The following is a 21,755-nucleotide window of genomic DNA, read 5'->3' as shown; positions in this document are numbered from 1 at the left end:
TTATGTTTTTGTTTATTGTAATAGTATTTTTAGAATGTGCCGTGGGCCTTTAAAACAGTGGTCCCCAACCACCGGGCCGCGGCTTTACCGGGCCGCACAAGAAATTAAAAAAAAAAAAAAAAAAAAAAAATTTTTAAATTTGTTTTAAAAAATTTTTTTTATGAAATCAACATAAAAAACACAATATATACATTATATATCAATATAGATCAATACAGTCTGCAGGGATACAGTCCGTAAGCACACATGATTGTATTTATTTATGTAAAAAAAAATATATATATATATATATATATATATATATATATATATATATATATATATATATATATATATACATATATTGAATAGCAGTTTGCAATAGTGTTTTTATATTATAAATGGAAAAACAACGTCCTCAAACCTATGCTCTCTTACCAGTAGAGATGTCCGATAATATCGGTCTGCCGATATTATCGGCCGATAAATGCGTTAAAATGTAATATCGGAAATTATCGGCATCGGTTTTTTTATTATCAGTATCGTTTTTATTTTTTGATTTTTTGATTAAATCCACATAAAAAACACAAGATACACTTACAATTAGTGCACCAACCCACCCCATTTACACTCATTCACACAAAAGGGTTGTTTCTTTCTGTTATTAATATTCTGGTTCCTACATTATATATCAATATATATCAATACAGTCTGCAAGGGATACAGTCCGTAAGCACACATGATTTTTGTCTTTTTCTGTCCGTGTTCGTCACGCTCTTGCTCCAAACACCTCTCTCCTCCCGGTTTGCTGCTTATACAGAGTGACAGGTGATTAGATAACAAGGCCCAGGTGGGCCATCTACGCACCTGTCGCTGACTTCGAGGCCGGTCCTGGCACACCCCGCTTCGCTGCAGGCCCGCAGGCCACACCCCCCTCCACAGTGCTGTAATTCTGTCACAGTTATGGTATTTCAAACACTTTTAATTAGGGATGTCCGATAATGGCTTTTTGCCGATATCCCATATTCCGATATTGTCCAACTCTTTAATTACCAATACCGATATCAACCGATACCGATATCAACAGATATTTTATTAATTTTTTTAAAAAGGACCTTATCTTCACCATACCTGGTTGTCCAAATTAAGCATAATAATGTATTAATTCCATGACTGTATATAGATTAAGATTAAGTTTAAAGTACCAATGATTGTCACACACACACTAGATGTGGTGAAGTTTGTCCTCTGCATTTGTCCCATCCCCTTGGGGAGCAGTGGGCAGCAGCAGCGGCGCGCCCGGGAATCATTTTGGTGATTTAACCCCCAACTCCAACCCTTTGAACCTCCCTGCTTGCCACTCAGCAACAAAGGGTTGGAGTTGGGGGTTAAATCACCAAAATGATTCCCGGGCGCGGCGCTGCTGCTGCCCACTGCTCCCCAAGGGGATGGGACAAATGCAGAGGACAAATTTCACCACATCTAGTGTGTGTGTGACAATCATTGGTACTTTAATCTTAATCTATATACAGTCATGGAATTAACACATTATTATGCCTAATTTGGACAACCAGGTATGGTGAAGATAAGGTCCTTTTTAAAAAAATTAATAAAATAAGATAAATAAATTAAAAACATTTTCTTGAATAAAAAAGAAAGTAAAACAATATAAAAACAGTTACATAGAAACTAGTAATTAATGAAAATGAGTAAAATGGACTGTTAAAGGTTAGTACTATTAGTGGAGCAGCAGCACGCACAATCATGTGTGCTTACGGACTGTATCCCTTGCAGACTGTATTGATATATATTGATATATAATGTAGGAAGCAGAATATTAATAACAGAAAGAAACAACCCTTTTGTGTGAATGAGTGTAAATGGGGGAGGGAGGTTTTTTGGGTTGGTGCACTAATTGTAAGTGTATCTTGTGTTTTTATGTGGATTTAATTAAAAAAATAATAATAAAAAAAACAAACGATACGGATAATTAAAAAAAACGATACCGATAAATTCTGATATTACATTTTAACGCATTTATCGGCCGATAATATCGGCAGGCCTACTTTTAATCTGTGAAGAAATGGCAAAATATGTCACCTTAAAGTACCGTGGAGGTGCTTTTGAAAGGGTGACGGTTACATTGAGTTATTACAAAGTAGGAGAAAAAAGCATGGTGGACCAAAGTGAAGGCAGCTGAACTGGTAATGTAGCGCTTGGTGGGTGCGAGGCGTCACACTGCGATGTAAACATTGTATTTACTTTTTGAAGTCATTGACAGAAAGCCAGCTACTTGAGTCCACGTGTCGCCCTGCGCTCTGATTGGTCTCCATGCTCACTCCCCGCTCATCCTCATCATCCTGACTGGACGCTGCCTCGGAGCATGGCTTGGGACCCACGTGGAGTGCCCACTCTCACTTTCCTCATCTCCATTCTCTTCCTTGTCTTCTTCACTTCTACTTCCACCTTTCTCCATCAGCCTTCCAGATCTCTCCCCTCCCCCTCTTCCCTCGTATCTCTCTTCCTGTCTAACCAACCAAGCTTGGACGTTTAGGAATGGCCGAGAAGCGCCGCTGAATGCTGCATGAGGGTGGCACTGGACCGGTGCATGCGCTGCAGCACGGGGGGGATGGGTGTTGTTGATGTGCATGGTCAGCACTGTTGAAGATGCAAGGCTGGGCCAATCCTCGCCTTCTAAAGTCGGGTTAACTTTGTTTTGCAATTGACTTTACATGCTTTAAAGGCCTACTGAAAGCCACTACTAGCGACCACGCAGTCTGATAGTTTATATATCAATGATGAAATCTTAACATTGCAACACATGCCAATACGGCCGGGTTAACTTATAAAGTGACATTTTAAATTTCCCGCTAAACTTCCGGTTGAAACGTCGCGGTATGATGACGTATGCGCGTGACGAAGTCCGAGTAACGGAAGTTATGGTACCCCGTAGAATCCTATACAAAAAGCTCTGTTTTCACTTCATAATTCCACAGTATTCTGGACATCTTTTGCAATTTTTTTAATGAACAATGAAGGCTGCAAAGAAGACAGTTGTAGGTGGGATCAGTGTATTAGCAGCGGACTACAGCAACACAACCAGGAGGACTTTGTTGGAGCGCTAGCCGCGCTAGCCGCCGACCTCACCTTGACTTCCTACGTCTCCGGGCCGCCAAACGCATCGGGTGAAGTCCTTCGTCCTTCTGCCGATCGCTGGAACGCAGGTGAGCACGGGTGTTGATGAGCAAATGAGGGCTGGCTGGCGTAGGTGGAGAGCTAATGTTTTTAGCATAGCTCTGTGCGGTCCGGTTGCTAAGTTAGCTTCAATGGCGTCGTTAGCACAGCATTGTTAACCTTCGCCAGCCTGGAAAGCATTAACCGTGTAGTTACATGTCCACGGTTTAATAGTATTGTTGATCTTTTGTCTATCCTTCCAGTCAGGGGTTTATTTTTTTTGTTTCTATATGCAGTTAAAGCACGATGCTATCACGTTAGCTCGTAGCTAAAGCATTTCGCCGATGTATTGTCGAGGAGATAAAAGGCACTGAATGTCCATTTCGCGTTCTCGACTCTCATTTTCAAGAGGATATAGTATCCCAGGTGGTTTAAAATACAAATCCGTGATCCAAAATAAAAAAAGGAGAGAGTGTGGAATCCAATGAGCCAGCTTGTACCTAAGTTACGGTCAGAGCGAAAAAAGATACGTCCTGCACTGCACTCTAGTCCTTCACTCTCACATTCCTCATCCACGAATCATTCATCCTGGCTCAAATTAATGGAGTAATCATCACTTTCTCGGTCCGAATCTCTCTCGCTCCATTGTAAACAACGGGGAATTGTGAGGAATACTAGCTCCTGTGACGTCACGCTACTTCCGCTACAGGCAAGGCTTTTCTTTATCAGCGAGCAAAAGTTGCAAACTTTATCGTCGATTTTCTCTACTAAATCCTTTCAGCAAAAATATGGCAATATCGCGAAATGATCAAGTATGACACATAGAATGGATCTGCTATTCCCGTTTAAATTTAAAAAAATCATTTCAGTAGGCCTTTAATGAGCATTATGCTCGCTCCGAGACGTAACATACTCACAATGTTTAAATTGAATGTTCATATTCAGACACATTAAACATGGCGAACATTCCATTTGAGTGGATTAGGATGTGTATTGTTTTAATCTGGACTTGACGCAAACAGCAAAATGATCTAAAAATGCCTTTTTAATTGAAATTAAAACTTCCTGTGTGGCTTGGAAAAAGCACATCGTTATCATCAAGGTTTAATTACTCTTTGCCAGTCATGCCATAAAATATTGATGGTAGCCTCAAAGAAAACACCAGCTTGAACGGTGGACAGCAGTGGAGACTAAGACGGGGGGAATGCGATGACGACCATAGAAGAGGGAATGGCGTAGGAAGAAAAATGCGACATTTTGCCCGTGAACGTTCCTTCCCGTCCCCGCTACCAAATGCTGCTGTCACATGTCTAATCGTCAAATCAGGCAAAATTCAAAGAATAAGTGGTTTTATTATACAGCGGTTAGCTTTTTTGGACACTTTTACGGCCGTTAAGAACGATTTCAACAAGGCTAGCCTCCGTTTCTGCGTCGTTAAATGCTGTAGTGTTATTTAAAGGCCTACTGAAATGATTTTTTTTAATTCAAACGGGGATAGCAGATCCATTCTATGTGTCATACTTGATCATTTAACGATATTGCCATATTTTTGCTGAAAGGATTTAGTAGAGAAAATCGACGATAAAGTTCTCAACTTTTGCTCGCTGATAAAAAAAAAGCCTTGCCTGTACCGGAAGTAGCGTGACGTCACAGGTTGAAAGGCTCCTCACATCTGCACGTTGTTTACACCAGCAGCAAGAGTGATTTGGACCGAGAAAGCGACGATTACCCCATTAATTTGAGCGAGGATGAAAGATTTGTGGATGAGGAACGTGAGAGTGAAGGACTAGAGTGCAGTGCAGGACGTATCTTTTTTCGCTCTGACCGTAACTTAGGTACAAGCTGGCTCATTGGATTCCACACTTTCTCCTTTTTCTATTGTGGATCACAGATTTGTATTTTAAACCACCTGGGATACTATATCCTCTTGAAAATGAGAGTCCAGAACGCGAAATGAACATTCACAGTGACTTTTATCTCCACGACAATACATCGGCGAAGCACTTTAGCTACGGAGCTAACGTGATAGCATCGGGCTTAACTGCAGATAGAAACAAAAGAAATAAACCCCTGACTGGAAGGATAGACAGAAAATCAACAATACTATTAAACCGTGGACATGTAACTACACGGTTAATGCTTTCCAGCTTGGCGAAGCTTAACAATGCTGTTGCTAACGACGCCATTGAAGCTAACTTAGCTACGGGACCTCGACAGAGCTATGCTAAAAACATTAGCTCTTCACCTACGCCAGCCAGCCCTCATTTGCTCATCAACACCCGTGCTCACCTGCGTTCCAGCGATCGACGCCGTGACGAAGGACTTCACCCGATCATCAATGCGGTCGGCGGCTAGCGTCGGCTAGCGTCGGCTAGCGCGTTTGCTATCCAACTCAAAGTCCTCCTGGTTGTGTTGCTGTAGCCAGCCGCTAATACACCGATCCCACCTAGAGTTTTCTTCTTTGCAGTCTTCATTGTTCATTAAACAAATTGTAAAAGATTCACCAACACAGATGTCCAGAATACTGTGGAATTTTGAGATGAAAACAGAGCTTTTTTGTATTGGGATACAATGTGTCAGAATACTTCCGCTTCAACCATTGACGTCACGCGCATACGTCATCATACATAGACGTTTTCAACCGGAAGTTTCGCGGGAAATTTAAAATGTCACTTTATACCGTATTTCCTTGAATTGGCGCAGGGAATATAGTATTCGCACGTCTAGAATTACTGCCGGGTCAAACTCGTTTCTCAAAATAATTAACGCATGCTTGGCCTTATCGCCGGTTTATTATTGAAGCTGGATCAAATTCGTTTCGCAAAATATTAATTTTATTATCGCACGTCTATAATTTTCACCGGGTCAAACTCGTTTCGCAAAATATTTAGCATATGACTAGAACTTCCACCGGGTCAAATTCGTTACGTCACGAGTGACGCATCTGTCCTCATTTTCAAAATGGAGGAAGCTGCTTTCAGTAGTTTACAATCCCACAAAGGAAAAAAGATAAAGAGCTTTTCAGTAGGATTTAAGGTCCAAGCTATTGAATACCGGTACAGTATGCTAAAGAGAACAGTAAGCAGCTATGTTTTATTAATATACCGTAGCTGCGTGTGTCAAATACTGTATAAGTCATTAAATGACTCCCGCCTCCTGGTGGTAGAGGGCGCTGCCGCGCTAGTGATCCTTCTTGCGACTTCCGGTACTGCAGAAGAAGTGAACACACGCAGCAAGAGATTTTTTTTTTTTCCTCTGCCTGAACTTTTAACATGGAGGATTACATACCGGTATCTAAAATAAAACAGTTTTCTAAACTGGACTTTCAATGGAAGCAGGAGGTAATAATTAAAGGAATATCTCCATTGAAACAGAGACTTTTAAAACTGAAGAAAGAAAATAATGAAGACTTCTATAAACAAGTTATCGATGCTTTTGGTCAGAGGGAGCTGCAAATGGACTCCATTTATAAGTACAGGTAAGACCATAATAACGTTTTTTTTAATTAAATGTGCTTTTCATGATGGTATGCTTACATCACACTCAAAGCGCACGCCTAAATTTTATGGATTCCTTTTGGTAAACGCCGGAGTGAGAAGAGGTTTTAAAATAATTACCGCATGCACGGCCATCCCGCCGGTTTCCGGTAAACGCAGGAGTGACAGGAGGTTTTAAATTAATTAACGCCCCTGCGGCTATTCAAGGAAATACGGTAAGTTAACCCGGCCGTATTGGCATGTGTTGCAATGTTAAGATTTCATCATTAATATATAAACTATCAGACTGCGTGGTCGCTAGTAGTGGCTTTCAGTAGGCCTTTAACGTGTGCTTGAATTTGGAGTTTAAAAGAGTTTGACACGGCAAACCTTTTAGATGTGAATTTGGAATATTTTGCATCACACTTAAGACTGATACAAAGAAATCGGCTGGTTTTGTTTAGAAAGCAAATAGACACACAACAGTCCATGAGAAAGCAGCAGCGACGTTGTCCTTGTTTCCAGGGGGCCCGCTGGGACCCTCACACCTCACCCCCTCTAGGCTCCAATCCAACATTTATAGCGCGCTGCCTCCCCTTATCAGGCTCTGTCTTGCATATTCATCCTCGCAAATATACAGCCTCCCGCTACTGGCTCTCCACGCTGCTTTTAAACCGACAGCCAAACCTGGGAGAGAATCCACGCCCATCCTCGCCTCTCGCCCAGCAGCGCTTTAAAAGGACGTTGATGAGATTTTCTTTGATTTAATTTTCTTCCTCCTCTTTCTTCTTGCTTCATGTGTCATTTGTGGCAAGGTAAGGAGTACCCCTGGCTTCTCCTCCCATGCCAACTCCGTGTGTGTGTTTTTTTTTTACAGGTTTCTGCAGAGAATCCAAGATTTTGAAATTCCTTACTTCTATTATTCTTTTTGTTTCAATCCTCCTAAACTACCACAAAATAACTTCACACTCTTTTAACTCCATGTTTGTCCACAGCAATCATGGGACACAAGCGATGGAATGTCAACTACAAAACATCTGTGCCTTCATTCCACTCTTACATCCTTTCTTTAAAACTATATGGGCTAAAGCAGGGGTGTCTTCAATTAGTCTCGCGAGACGGCACAAATCCAATAAGTAATTGCAGCCACGCTTCCGTCACTCTACCCCAGGGCAGCTGTGGCTATGAAAGTAGCTTACCACCACCAGGTGTGAATGAATGATGGGTTCTACATGTAAAAGCGACTTTGGTTACTTAGAAAAGCGCTATATAAATCCCAGGTATTATTATTATTATTATTATTATTAATTTGACCAGGCGCTATATTTACATATAATATTCATTCGTCGAATAGTTGCTATTTTGTCGCCATCTGGTGGCCAACAAAAGTAACTCAAGTCAATGGCCATTAATTGTACTTTAATTTGTGTCTGTGCACAACATTTACTTATAAGACCCAAACCAAACAACCTTCCCTAGTCATGGTGCAAGAAAAAATAAAATAAACCAGCACAAAAATTCAATAAACATGGCCACACATAACACCACCTGTTCATTGAGGTCTGTGGATCCATCCATCCATCCATCTTCTTCCGCTTATCCGAGGTCGGGTCGCGGGGGCAGCAGCCTAAGCAGGGAAGCCCAGACTTCCCTCTCCCCAGCTACTTCGTCAAGCTCCTCCCAGGCTCCTGAGCCGTGCCCAGGCCAGCCGGGAGACATAGTCTTCCCAACGTGTCCTGGGTCTTCCCCGTGGCCTCCTACCGGTCGGACGTGCCCTAAACACCTCCCTAGGGAGGCGTTCGGGTGGCATCCTGACCAGATGCCCGAACCACCTCATTTGGCTCCTCTCCATGTGGAGGAGCAGCGGCTTTACTTTGAGCTCCCCCCTCACCCTATCTCTAAGGGAGAGACCCGCCACCCGGCGGAGGAAACTCATTTGGGCCGCTTGTACCCGTGATCTTGTCCTTTGGGTCACGACCCAAAGCTCATGACCATAGGTGAGGATGGGAACGTAGATCGAGCGGTAAATTGAGAGCTTTGCCTTCCGGCTCAGCTCCTTCTTCACCACAACGGATCGATACAGCGTCCGCATTACTGAAGACGCCGCACCGATCCGCCTGTCGATCTCACCATCCACTCTTCCCTCACTCGTGAACAAGACTCCCAGGTACTTGAACTCCTCCACTTGGGGCAAGATCTCCCCCCCAACCCGGAGACATATAATATTCAAATAGTCCGCCGTCGAATAGTTGCTATTTTGTCGCCAACTGGTGGCCAACAAAAGTAAGTCAGTGGCCATTAATTGGACTTTAATTTGTGTTTGTGCACAACATTTACTTATATGACCCAATCCAAACAACCTTCCCTAGTCATGGTGCAGAAAAAAAAATTCAATGAACACGGTCACACATAACACAACCTGTTCATTGAGGTTTGTGGATATTATAAATGTAAAAAAAAACGCCCAATCAGCATAAACAAATCTAAACTACACCCGTTTAAATCCATTTCAAGGGATGATGGGGAAAATGCAAAACACTCTCTCCACATTTATCCATTTTTGGCGCATTTTAGCGGCTTGATATTTCTGATTGATTAAAAAACTTTAAGGAGGTCGTCACGGAAGTAAACAAGGTAGGGGTCGAATTTTCACATACTCTTAATAGCCAATTATAATAATCATTAACTATATATCCAATTTATTATTATAATAACATATTGGATATATAATTAATGATTACTTGTTTACTTCCGTGACGACCTCCTTAAAGTTTTTTAATCAATCAGAAATATCAAGCCGCTAAAATGCGCCAAAAATGGATAAGTGCGGAGAGAGTGTTTTGCATTTTTCCCATCATCCCTTGTAATGGATTTAAATGGGTGTAGTTTTGATTTTTTTATGCTGATTTGGCGTTTTTTTTAATTTTTTTATTAATATCCACAAACCTCAATGAACAGGTTGTTATGTGTGACCATGTTTATTGAATTTTTGTGCTGGTTTAATGTTTTTTTCCTGCACCATGACTAGGGAAGGTTGTTTGGATTGGGTCATATAAGTACCACCAGATGGCGACAACTATTCGACGGCGGACTGTTTGAATATTATATGTCTCCGGGTTGTGTGTGTATATATATATATATATATATATATATATATATATATATATATATATATATATATATATTGGGCATAAAAATGTATATATGTATATATATCATATAGTTGCTTTGCATGCAGTCGGCTTTTCGCCCCCGGCCAAATTTTTAGGCCCAATGCGGGCCCCCCCCCCCCCCCCCCCCACTTAAATAAATTGCCAGAAATAGCCAATTTGCTCAATTTACCTTTAACTCTATGTTATTATTAATAGTTAATGATATTTATCTTTGTGGAAACACTGATCATCTTAATGATTTCTCACAATAAATATATATAGAAACAGATAAATATCAATATGCAACACTTTATTTTTATATTTTCTCTAAGGGCACATTTTTCAAATTGAACATTTTCAAATGATCACAATATCCCATTTTAACTAGCTAGCCACTAACATTTTTATAAAAGAGGAGAAAACGACAAAATGACAATTCAATTTTGAAACATAGTGTATCTTCAATTTCGACTCTTTAAAATTCAAAATTTAACCGAAAAAAAAGAAGAGAAAAACTAGTTAATTCGAATCTTTTTGAAAAAATTAAAACAAATAATTTATGGAACATCATTAGTAATTTTTCCTGATTAAGATTAATTTTAGAATTTTGATGACATGTTTTAAATAGGTTAAAATCCAATCTGCACGTTGTTAGAATATATAACAAATTGGACCAAGCTATATTTCTAACAAAGACAAATCATTATTTCTTCTAGATTTTCCAGAACAAAATTTTTAAAAGAAATTCAAAAGACTTTGAAATAAGATTTAAATTTGATTCTACAGATTTTCTAGATTTGCCAGAATAATTTTTTTGAATTTTAATCATAATAAGTGTGAAGAAATATTTCACAAATATTCTTTGTCGAAAAAACAGAAGCTAAAATGAAGAATTAAATTAAAATGTATTTATTATTCTTTACAATAAACATTTTTTTTTACTTGAACATTGATTTAAATTTTCAGGAAAGAAGAGGAAGGAATTTAAAAGGTAAAAATTTATATGTGTTTAAAAATCCTAAAATCATTTTTAAGGTTGTATTTTTTCTCTAAAATTGTCTTTCTGAAAGTTATAAGAAGCAAAGTAAAAAAATAAATGAATTTATTTAAACAAGTGAAGACCAAGTTTTTAAAAAATTTTCTTGGATTTTCAAATTCTATTTGAGTTTTGTCTCTCTTAGAATTAAAAATGTTGAGCAAAGCGAGACCAGCTTGCTAGTAAATAAATACAATTTAAAAAATAGAGGCAGCTCACTGGTAAGTGCTGCTATTTGAGCTATTTTTAGAACAGGCCAGCGGGCTACTCATCTGGTCCTTACGGGCTACCTGGTGCCCGCGGGCACCGCGTTGGTGACCCCTGGTATACAGTATACTGAAGTGATGGGTAAATGACGCCTCGGTTAGTGCGTGGCACCCTCACTGGCTGTATCGACACTGCTCTGATACTGTGTTGGTGTTTCATAACGGCGCCATCTGATGGATTAAAAAAGTAACTACATTCGACACGCAAATAAATTTAAGTTCTCAATTATAATTGTTGTTTTTTTAACTAATAGCTGTGCCACTCATTTGGTACAAGCCGGGGGGGAAAAAAACGCTACCTGATAATGAAGTTTGGCGCATCACAGTCATTGTGAGTGTAGCACCTCTGCTGGTTATAACCAGGCTCTGCATACATTTGTGCGTCCAATTGTGTCAAGATGCGATTAACGGAGCTTCTCTGTCATTCATATCTTGTACTCACAACAATCAATATCTCACAATTATTTGATTATAATGCTTGCATTGTTATGTTTTTCTCACACCACACATTTTTTTTTAATCTCTACATTATATTCAGATTCATGCAGAATTAAGGCCTCTTTTTTTTTTGTTAAGGAAAAAAATATCAGAATAGCTTACAGGCTGGAAATTAAAACATGTACGAGGCGCACAGGAAGAGCGGTGAGGGAAATAAAAGGATACCAGCAGAGAGAAGACTCTTTTATGTAACATGCCTGATGTGATTGTGTGTGATTGAACTCGCAAATGCACTTAAAAAAAAAAAAGGTCACAGGAAGTGAGAGAGAGAGAGAGAGAAAGGAGGAGATTGTAAAAGTCACTTTTATTCTAATACACTCTCAAGCTTTAGGTACGTCATCCAAGGTGATTGTCCCAGTAAGTTTGTCCATAGCATGTACAGTATTTATTGCAACTAGAGATGTCCGATAATATCGGCATTATCGGCTGATAAATGCGTTAAAATGTAATATTACTGAAAAAATGTCCCTATTTTGCAAGGACAACTAAAAAGTTGGCAATATTGTGATAAAAGTCAGAATTTCATATGACAAATGTCACCATTTTGCCGTAAAAAGTAATCATTTTACATAAAAAAAAGTAATAATTTGAAGAGAAAATATTGCAATATTACAGAAACAGAAAGAATATGAGAAATTGTTCCCAATTTATTTTAAAAAAAAAAGTCGACACGTTGTGAGAAAAAGACTGCTTTTAGTTAACTTTTTTGTTTGTAATCTTTATTATTTATTTCAAGTTATTAGAGTATGTCTCTATATTAGGGATGTCCGATAATATCGGCCTGCCGATATTATTGGCCGATATATGCGTTAAAATGTAATATCGGAAATTATCGGTATCGATTTTTTTTATTATCGGTATCGTTTTTTTTTTGTTTTTTTTTTAATTAAATCCACATAAAAAACAGAAGATACACTTACAATTAGTGCACCAACCCAAAAAACCTCCCTCCCCCATTCACACTCATTCACACAAAAGGGTTGTTTCTTTCTGTTATTAATATTCTGCTTCCTACATTATATATCAATATATATCAATACAGTCTGCAAGGGATACAGTCCGTAAGCACACATGATTGTGCGTGCTGCTGCTCCACTAATAATACTAACCTTTAACAGTTAATTTTACAAATTTTCATTAATTACTAGTTTCTATGTAACTGTTTTTATATTGTTTTACTTTCTTTTTTATTCAAGAAAATGTTTTTAATTTATTTATCTTATTTTATTTGATTCATTTTTTTAAAAAGTACCTTATCTTCACCATACCTGGTTGTCCCAATTAGGCATAATAATGTGTTAATTCCACGACTGTATATATCGGTTGATATCGGTATCGGTAATTAAAGAGTTGGACAATATCGGCATATCGGATACCGGCAAAAAGCCATTATCGGACATCCCTAATTGCAACCATCATTATTGAGGTTTTAAATGCTGTGTCAGGTTCAAACTCTGATGACATCTATTAAACAAGACAAGAGGCAAAGAAATTAAACGGAGACAGAATTCAATTTGGACTCAATTGAGGAGACACGTCTGTACACACTGTATGTACCCTTGTACAGTGTCTCAGCACGCTCTGCCAAAAGATTGCACTCCTTCTTTATTTGACTTTCTCCCCCCACCTGACCACAGCTGCTTCCAGAGGGAAGTGGGTCGTAAACAGCGTTGCCTTTGGTTACCGAACAGTTCAAAAGAAGAGGTCGTAAAATAGTTTTCAAAAAGAGTTCCATAAAATAGTTCAAAAAGGGTTCGTAAAATACTTGAAAAAGAGTTCGTCTGGAAATTGGGCAGATCCTGCCATCTGTCCGCTTTGAAGTCACAGTGGAGTTTTACAAGCCTTCCTCCTCTTGGTAGGCCTCAAAGACAGCTCCCTGTCCTTTTGCCTGGAACTCATTTCAACACAAAGTTTTTTTGTGATAACTTACAAACAATTATTCTAACATGCTGTACACTTTTATGATCTATAAGCTCTACTTGTCTGCTTTAGCACCATGCACTCTAGCTAAATGATAGGGCAGATGTAATGGAATACATGTTTTTGAAAATATCTATGTACGAGCAGAAAAAAGCTGTAATAGGGATGTAACGATAGGAACATTTGCTCAAAAAGTATACACTAAAATATTTTAACCAAGATTTTTTTTTTTTTTTTTAAATACACACACAGTGTACTTTCTTGGCAGAAGAAACATTAGCTATTGTTCTAGCTTTTTAAGAGCCGTATTACTTTTATTTTGAGTTACATTTTAAATTGTAAAGATTTTTTGTGTGTTTTAATTAGAGATGTCCGATAATATCGGTCTGCCGATATTATCGGCCGATAAATGCGTTAAAATTTAATATCGGAAATTATCGGTATCGTTTTTTTATTATCAGTATCGTTTTTTTTTGTTGTTGTTGTTTTTTATTATTAAATCCACATAAAAAACACAAGATACACTTACAATTAGTGCACCAACCCAAAAAACCTCCCTCCCCCATTTACACTCATTCACACAAAAGGGTTGTTTCCTTCTGTTATTAATATTCTGCTTCCTACATTATATATCAATATATATCAATACAGTCTGCAAGGGATACAGTCCGTAAGCACACATGATTGTGCGTGCTGCTGCTCCACTAATAGTACTAACCTTTAACAGTTAATTTGACAAATTTTCATTAATTACTAGTTTCTATGTAACTGTTTTTATATTGTTTTACTTTCTTTTTTATTCAAGAAAATGTTTTTAATTTATTTATCTTATTTTATTTGATTCATTTTTTTTAAAAGTACCTTATCTTCACCATACCTGGTTGTCCAAATTAAGCATAATAATGTGTTAATTCCACGACTGCATATATCGGTTGATATCGGTATCGGTTGATATCGGTATCGGTAATTAAAGAGTTGGACAATATCGGATATCGGCAAAAAGCCATTATCGGACATCCCTAGTTTTAATAATAAACCCAATGTGCATAATTGAATATCTCAGTTGCTCAAACACTATTGTGTTTACACAATTTTAGATTTGGAATATGACGTTTCTTAATGGGGAAAGACGTTAATGTCTCTTATATTCAGGTTTGCATTAGCGCTAGCTTGCTTCTCCCGTAAATGAATAGTATCACAGGTCTGTATGTTTTTCCAAGTGCGGTTATCGATCGCGGTTTGACGATCATTTTCATTTAAAACGATAATACTAACCGATAGGAGTTTTACCGCCGCTTATCATTAATACCGTTAATTAGGGATGTCCGATAATGGCTTTTTGCCGATATCCGATATTCCGATATTGTCCAACTCTTTAATTACCGATACCGATATCAACCGATACTGATATCAACCGATATATACAGTCGTGGAATTAACACATTATTATGCTTAGTTTGGACAACCAGGTATGGTGAAGATAAGGTACTTTAAAAAAATTTTTTTATAAAATAAGATAAATAAATTAAAAACATTTTCTTGAATAAAAAATAAAGTAAAACAATAAAACTAGTAATTAATGAAAACTAGTAAAATTAACTGTTAAAGGTTAGTACTATTAGTGGAGCAGCAGCACGCACAATCATGTGTGCTTACGGACTGTATCCCTTGCAGACTGTATTGATATATATTGATATATAATGTAGGAAGCAGAATATTAATAACAGAAAGAAACAACCCTTTTGTGTGAATGAGTGTGAATGAGTGTAAAAAAAACAAACAAACAAAAAAAAAACGATACCGATAATAAAAAAAACGATACCGATAATTTCCGATATTACATTTTAACGCATTTATCGGCTGATAATATCGGCAGGCCGATATTATCGGACATCTCTACCGTTAATCCTTACATCCCTGGACTGTACCGACAAACAGCGCCTCTGCTGGTTGCAGCCAAGTAGTGCGCGCCAGAAACTGTGTGAATGTTGACCTCACCTTAACTGTTAAAGGTTAGTACTATTAGTGGAGCAGCAGCACGCACAATCATGTGTGCTTACGGACTGTATCCCTTGCAGACTGTATTGATATATATTGATATATAATGTAGGAAGCAGAATATTAATAACAGAAAGAAACAACCCTTTTGTGTGAATGAGTGTAAAAAAAAACAAAAAAAAAACGATACCGATAATAAAAAAAAAACGATACCGATCATTTCCGATATTACATTTTAACGCATTTATCGGCCGATAATATCGGCAGGCCGGGCATGTAAGGATTAACGGTAGAGATGTCCGATAATATCGGCAGGCCGATATTATCGGACATCTCTACCGTTAATCCTTACATCCCCGGACTGTACCGACAAACAGCGCCTCCGCTGGTTGCAGCCAAGTAGTGCGCGCCAGAAACTGTGTGAATGTTGACCTCACCTTAACTGTTAAAGGTTAGTACTATTAGTGGACCAGCAGCACGCACAATCATGTGTGCTTACGGACTGTATCCCTTGCAGACTGTATTGATATATATTGATATATAATGTAGGAAGCAGAATATTAATAACAGAAAGAAACAACCCTTTTGTGGAATGAGTGTAAAAAAACAACAACAAACAAACAAAAAAAACGATACCGATAATAAAAAAACCGATACCGATAATTTCCGATATTACATTTTAACGCATTTATCGGCCGATAATATCGGCAGGCCGATATTATCGGACATCTCTACCGTTAATCCTTACATCCCCGGACTGTACCGACAAACAGCGCCTCTGCTGGTTGCAGCCAAGTAGTGCGCGCCAGAAACTGTGTGAATGTTGACCTCATTTACTTCTGAACTGCTGCACACATAAGGGCTGGCATTTGAGACAAAAACCACACGCCGGTGCTGTTCTTACACCCCGACGTTTGACCCCCATCAATTACTGGTATTGACTTGAAATTTCTCACACAGCTCAATGCGCTCTTCAAAAGCACCGACCGTAACTTCCAGAGAGGTGGACAAAACGTCTTTGCCTCTCGCAACGAACTGTCCATAAGTCATCGACTATTCGTCTAATAATCCTAAAACATCTGTATTACGTGTATGCTCGCATATCTTCCAAGTTAATTTTGAGCACAACCTGCAGGGGGCGCCACAAATGCCATGTATTGTACACACAGTGCTTTTTTGCGTTGTTTGGTTCATATCACACATTTGCTGTATGGTAACACTTGATAACATGCTATGTGTATGCTTCTCACGCCCATGCAAAATGATGTTACGTACTGTAGATAACAGGTACACAATATTCCTTGCAGTCTCTTACTGTCACGGTTGTGTTTGTCATTGCAGCAGCCAAGACTTTGCTGAACAAGAAGGCTGATGTCAAGGTAAGGGTCATCACCGTGTCCGTGATGCTCCTGACAGCTCCTCTCCTGCTCCTTCTTCTCTCCTTTCTACCTACAAGACCTCTTGTTTACATGTCTTATTTGTTGACCTGTGTGTGTGTGTGTGTGTGTGTGTGGGTGTGTGTGTGTGTGTGTGTGTGTGTGTGTGTGTGTGTGTGTTTGTTCTTGTATTTCTACCCTTCTTGAGACATCAACAAGGGGTAGTACCTTCCATATGAGGACCGGTGAACAAGTTTAAGACCGAAATCAATACAGAACCAATACAGATGCAAACATTGCATCTAATAGACAATGTCTCATTTGCACCCCTGCTGGTGACATCTATCAAAATTAAGGTGGTCCCAAAGGGGGACAGCATATGAAATAACAAGTGTGTGTAAAAATTTGAAGTGCTCCCCCTCTGGTCAACATATGTAGTAACAAGTGTGTGTAAGAAATTGAAATGTGCCTCCTTTGGCCAAAATGTATACAAAATAAATATATATGGAGACATACTCTAAAAACTTGAAATAAATAATAAAGATTAAAAACCAATTACAAACAAAGGATTTAAAAATTTAAAAAAAAGTGAACTAAAAGCAGTCTTTTTGTCACAATGGGCGAATTTTTTTTAAATAAAATTGGGAACAATTTCTCCTATTCTTTCTGTTTCTGTGGCCAAAATGTATACAAAAATAAATGTATATAGAGACATACTCTAATAACTTGAAATAAATAATAAAGATTACAAACAAAAAAGTTAACAAAAAGCAGTCTTTTTCTCACAACGTGTCGACTTTTTTAAAAAATTAAATTGGGAACAATTTCTCGTATTCTTTTTGTTTCTGTAATATCGCAATATTTTCTCGTAAAATTATTACTTTTATATGTAAAATTGTTACTTTTTACGGAAAAATTGTGACATTTGTCATATAAAATTGTGACTTTTATCACAATACTGCCAATTTTTTTGTTGTTTTTCAGTCAAATGATGACTTTTGTCATAATTTTGCAAAGTAAAATTCAGATTATTATTATGATATTGCCAAAATGTTGAGGTTTTCTTATAAAATTGTGACTTTTGTTGAGTAAAATTTAGGGCTGCAACTAACGATTAATTTGATAATCGATTAATCTGTCGATTATTACTTCGATGAATCGATTAATAATCGGATAAAGGAGACAAACTACATTTCTATCCTATCCAGTATTTTATTGGAAAAAAACAGCATACTGGCACCATACTTATTTTGATTATTGTTTCTCAGCTGTTTGTAAATGTTGCAGTTTATAAATAAAGGTTTATTAAAAAAAAAAAAAAATGTATTACAAAAAATAGAATAAAAAAAACTCTGCGCATAGCATAGATCCAACGAATCGATGACTAAATTAATCAGCAACTATTTTAATAATCGATTTTAATCGATTTAATCGATTAGTTGTTGCAGCCCTAGTAAAATTGCGACTCTTTTCATAAAATAGTCAAAATTTTCAGCTTTTCTTGTAAAATTGCGACTGTTGAGTAAAATTCCAACTTTTATCATATTACACAAATGATCCGTTTTTCTTGTAAAAATTTGTTTTGCGTTGATTTTATTATAACACTGCTTTCCTTGTGAAAGTTTGATTTTTTTCTTGTGAAATTCCAACAAATTTTTCACAAGCTTTTTTATATTTGCATAGTATGTATATATTATGAATGTTGTAAATACAAATCTTTACATATCTAGAAAGGGTGGTCCTAAAGAGGTAGGCATTATTCGGAGGTCTCAAGAAGGTCAACATATGAAATAACAAGTGTGTGTAGAAATTTGAAGTGGTCCCCCTCTGGCCAACATATGTAATAACAAGTGTGTAAGAAATTGAAAAGTGCCCCCTTTGGCCAAAATGTATACAAAAACAAATGTATGTAGAGACATACTCTAATAACTTGAAATAAATAATAAAGATTACAAACAAAAAAAGTTAACTAAAAGCAGTCTTTTTCTCACAATGTGTCAACTTTTTTTTTTAATAAAATTGGGAACAATTTCTCATATTCTTTCTGTTTCTGTAGTATTGCAATATTTTCTCGTAAAATTATTACTTTTTTTTAATGTAAAACCATTACTTTTTACGGCAAAATGGTGACATTCGTCATATGAAATTTTGACTTTTATCACAATACTACCAATTTTTTAGTTCTTGCAAAACAGTGACATTTTTTCAGTAAAATTATGACTTTTGTCATCATTTTGCCGAGTAAAATTCAGATTATTATTACAATATTGCCAAAATTGCCAGAATTTGAAGGTTTTCTTATAAAATTGTGACTTTTGTCAAGTAAAATTACGACTCTTTTCATAAAATTGTCAAAATGTTAAGGTTTTTTTGTAAAATTGCGACTGTTATTGGGTAAAATTCCAACTTTTATCATAATATTACACAAATGTTCCGTTTTTCTTATAAAAGTTTGTCTTCCGTTGAGTAAAATTTTTATTATAACACTGCTTTTTACGGAGCCCCTAAAGGGACATGGGGGAAATTTTTTTTTTTATAATTTTTTTAATTTTTAATTTTTTTTTAGACATGTATTTCGTGTGCACGAGAAACTATCTCGTGCGCACTAGAAACTTTCTCGTGCGCACGAGAAACTTTTTATAAAATTATTTATAAAAAAAAAAAATATATATATATTTAATTTAATTAAATTTCTTTTTTTTAGACATGTATCTCTTGCGCACGAGATAGTTTCTGGTGCGCACGACAAACTTTTTATAAAATTATTTAAAAAAAATATATATATATATATTAAATTTAATTTAAATTTTTTTTTTTAGACATGTATCTCTTGCGCACGAGATAGTTTCTGGTGCGCACGAGAAACTTTTTATAAAATGATTTAAAAAATATATATATATATATATATATATTAAATTTAATTTAATTTTTTTTTTTTAGACATGTATCTCTTGCGCACAAGATAGTTTCTGGTGCGCACGAGAAACTTTTTATAAAATTATTTAATATATATATATATATATATTTAATTTAATTTAATTTTTTTTTTTTAGACATGTATCTCTTGCGCACGAGATAATTTCTGGTGCGCACGAGAAACTTTTTATAAAATTATTTTAAAGAAAAATATATGTATATTTAATTTAATTTTTTTTTTTTAGACATGTATCTTGCGCACGAGATAGTTTCTGGTGCGCACAAGAAACTTTTTATAAAAATTTTTTTTTTTTAAATATATATATATTTAATTTAATATTAAAAAAAATTTTTAGACATGTATCTCTTGCGCACAAGATAGTTTCTGGTGCGCACGAGAAACTTTTTATAAAATTATTTTAAAAAAAAATATATATATATTTAATTTAATTTAATTTTTTTTTTTAGACATGTATCTCTTGCGCACGGAGAAACTTTTTATAAAATTATTTAAAAAATATATATATATTTAATTTAATTTAATTTTTTTTTTTTAGACATGTATCTCTTGCGCACGAGATAGTTTCTGGTGCGCACGAGATACATGTCTAAAAAAAAAAATGTAAAAAAAATTATAATTAAAATTTTTTTTAAAAATAATTTTATAAAAAGAAACTATCTCGTGTGCACGATAAGCATTCTCGTGTGCACGAGATACAAAAATTTGTTTGTTTTTTTTTTGTTTTTTTTAATAATTTTATAAAAAAAATTCTCGTGCGCACAAGACACACGTCTAAAAAAAAAATAATAATTATAAAAAAAAAATGTTTTCCCCCATGTCCCTTTAGGGCCTCCGTAGCTTTCTCTTGTGAAACTTTGATTTTTTTCTTGTGAAATTCCAACTCATTTTTCACAACAAGCTTTTTTATATTGGCATAGTATGTATATATTATTAATGTTGTAAATACACATCTTTATATATCTAGAAAGGGTGGTCCTAAAGAGGTAGGCATTATTCGGAGCTCTCAAGAAGGTAACAAATACAAGAATGTGTGTGTGTGTGTGTGTGTGTGTGTGTGTGTGCGTGTGTGTGTGCGTGTGTGCGTGTGTGTGTGTGTGTGCGCGCGCATTCTCCATCCTTGATTTCCTCATCTTTAAAGCGGACTTATCGTCCTCTGTTCCGCCTCACCCCATCTGGTCTTAATCCCCCCCACTCCCCAAAGAAAATCTCCACACATCCCACACATGGTGCTCGCACGTCCTACGCTCGGCGCACGAGGAGAGCGCCACGGCGCCGCGCACCAAACGCAGCTTTTTTTCTCCCCCGGCACAAATTCTTTGAATGGTGTGTGGGTGTGTGAGCAAAGAGTGTGTGTGTGTGAGCAAAGAGTGTGTGGGTGTGTGAGCGCACTTCCACGTGCATGGACGTTTGCGTTTGGCCCGGCAGTTTGAGCGTGTGTACTTGAACGCCCTCGCTCCTCTTCCTCTCCCAGTCGCTATGTGACTCGGCTTCCAGGAATAGCTGCCAGTCTGGACCCTGGAAAGTCCGACAGCAGAAATAGATGCTCACTTCCACTGTGGCGCACTCATCACCTAGCAACAGGCTCCTTTTCCCACACTAAAGGCATCTTCCTTCCTTTTTTTCCCCTCCTGACTTCCTCCCAGCAAACTTTCCACCTGTCCTCACCTGTCCTCACCTGTCCTCACCTGTCCTCACCTGTCCTCACCTGTCCTTACCTGTCCTCACCTGTCCTCACCTGTCCTTACCTGTCCTCACCTGTCCTCACCATGAATCTCACCCCTTTCTCTTCGGCCTGACCTGAGCAGCAGTGGTGGCCACTTCTTCTTCTTCCTGGGGGTTCTGTTGCTGTGTCATGGCTTACTTTTATATTTCTTTCTGTTTTTTCTTTTTCTCTACCATCCCTCCATCCATCCATCCATCCATCCATCCATCCATCCATCCA

The 21,755-nt window shown here is 37.2% G+C and overlaps 2 protein-coding genes across 2 annotated transcripts in view; both read right to left on the bottom strand.

The window, feature by feature from the left end:
• Positions 1-21,755, bottom strand: part of kank1a (KN motif and ankyrin repeat domains 1a) — a 453,264-nt gene that overhangs the window by 88,531 nt on the left and 342,978 nt on the right. The window lies entirely within an intron of this gene.
• Positions 2,315-21,755, bottom strand: part of LOC133631818 (kremen protein 1-like) — a 135,108-nt gene continuing 115,667 nt past the window's right edge. Inside the window, exon 13 of the mRNA XM_062023978.1 lies at positions 2,315-2,592. Coding sequence (XP_061879962.1) covers positions 2,315-2,592 — 278 coding nt within the window. The remainder of the gene's footprint in view (positions 2,593-21,755) is intronic.

The sequence above is a fragment of the Entelurus aequoreus genome, linkage group LG17 (assembly GCF_033978785.1).
Source record: "Entelurus aequoreus isolate RoL-2023_Sb linkage group LG17, RoL_Eaeq_v1.1, whole genome shotgun sequence".
Classification (NCBI taxonomy): domain Eukaryota; kingdom Metazoa; phylum Chordata; class Actinopteri; order Syngnathiformes; family Syngnathidae; genus Entelurus; species Entelurus aequoreus.
This window is presented reverse-complemented; position numbering and strand designations above follow the sequence as displayed.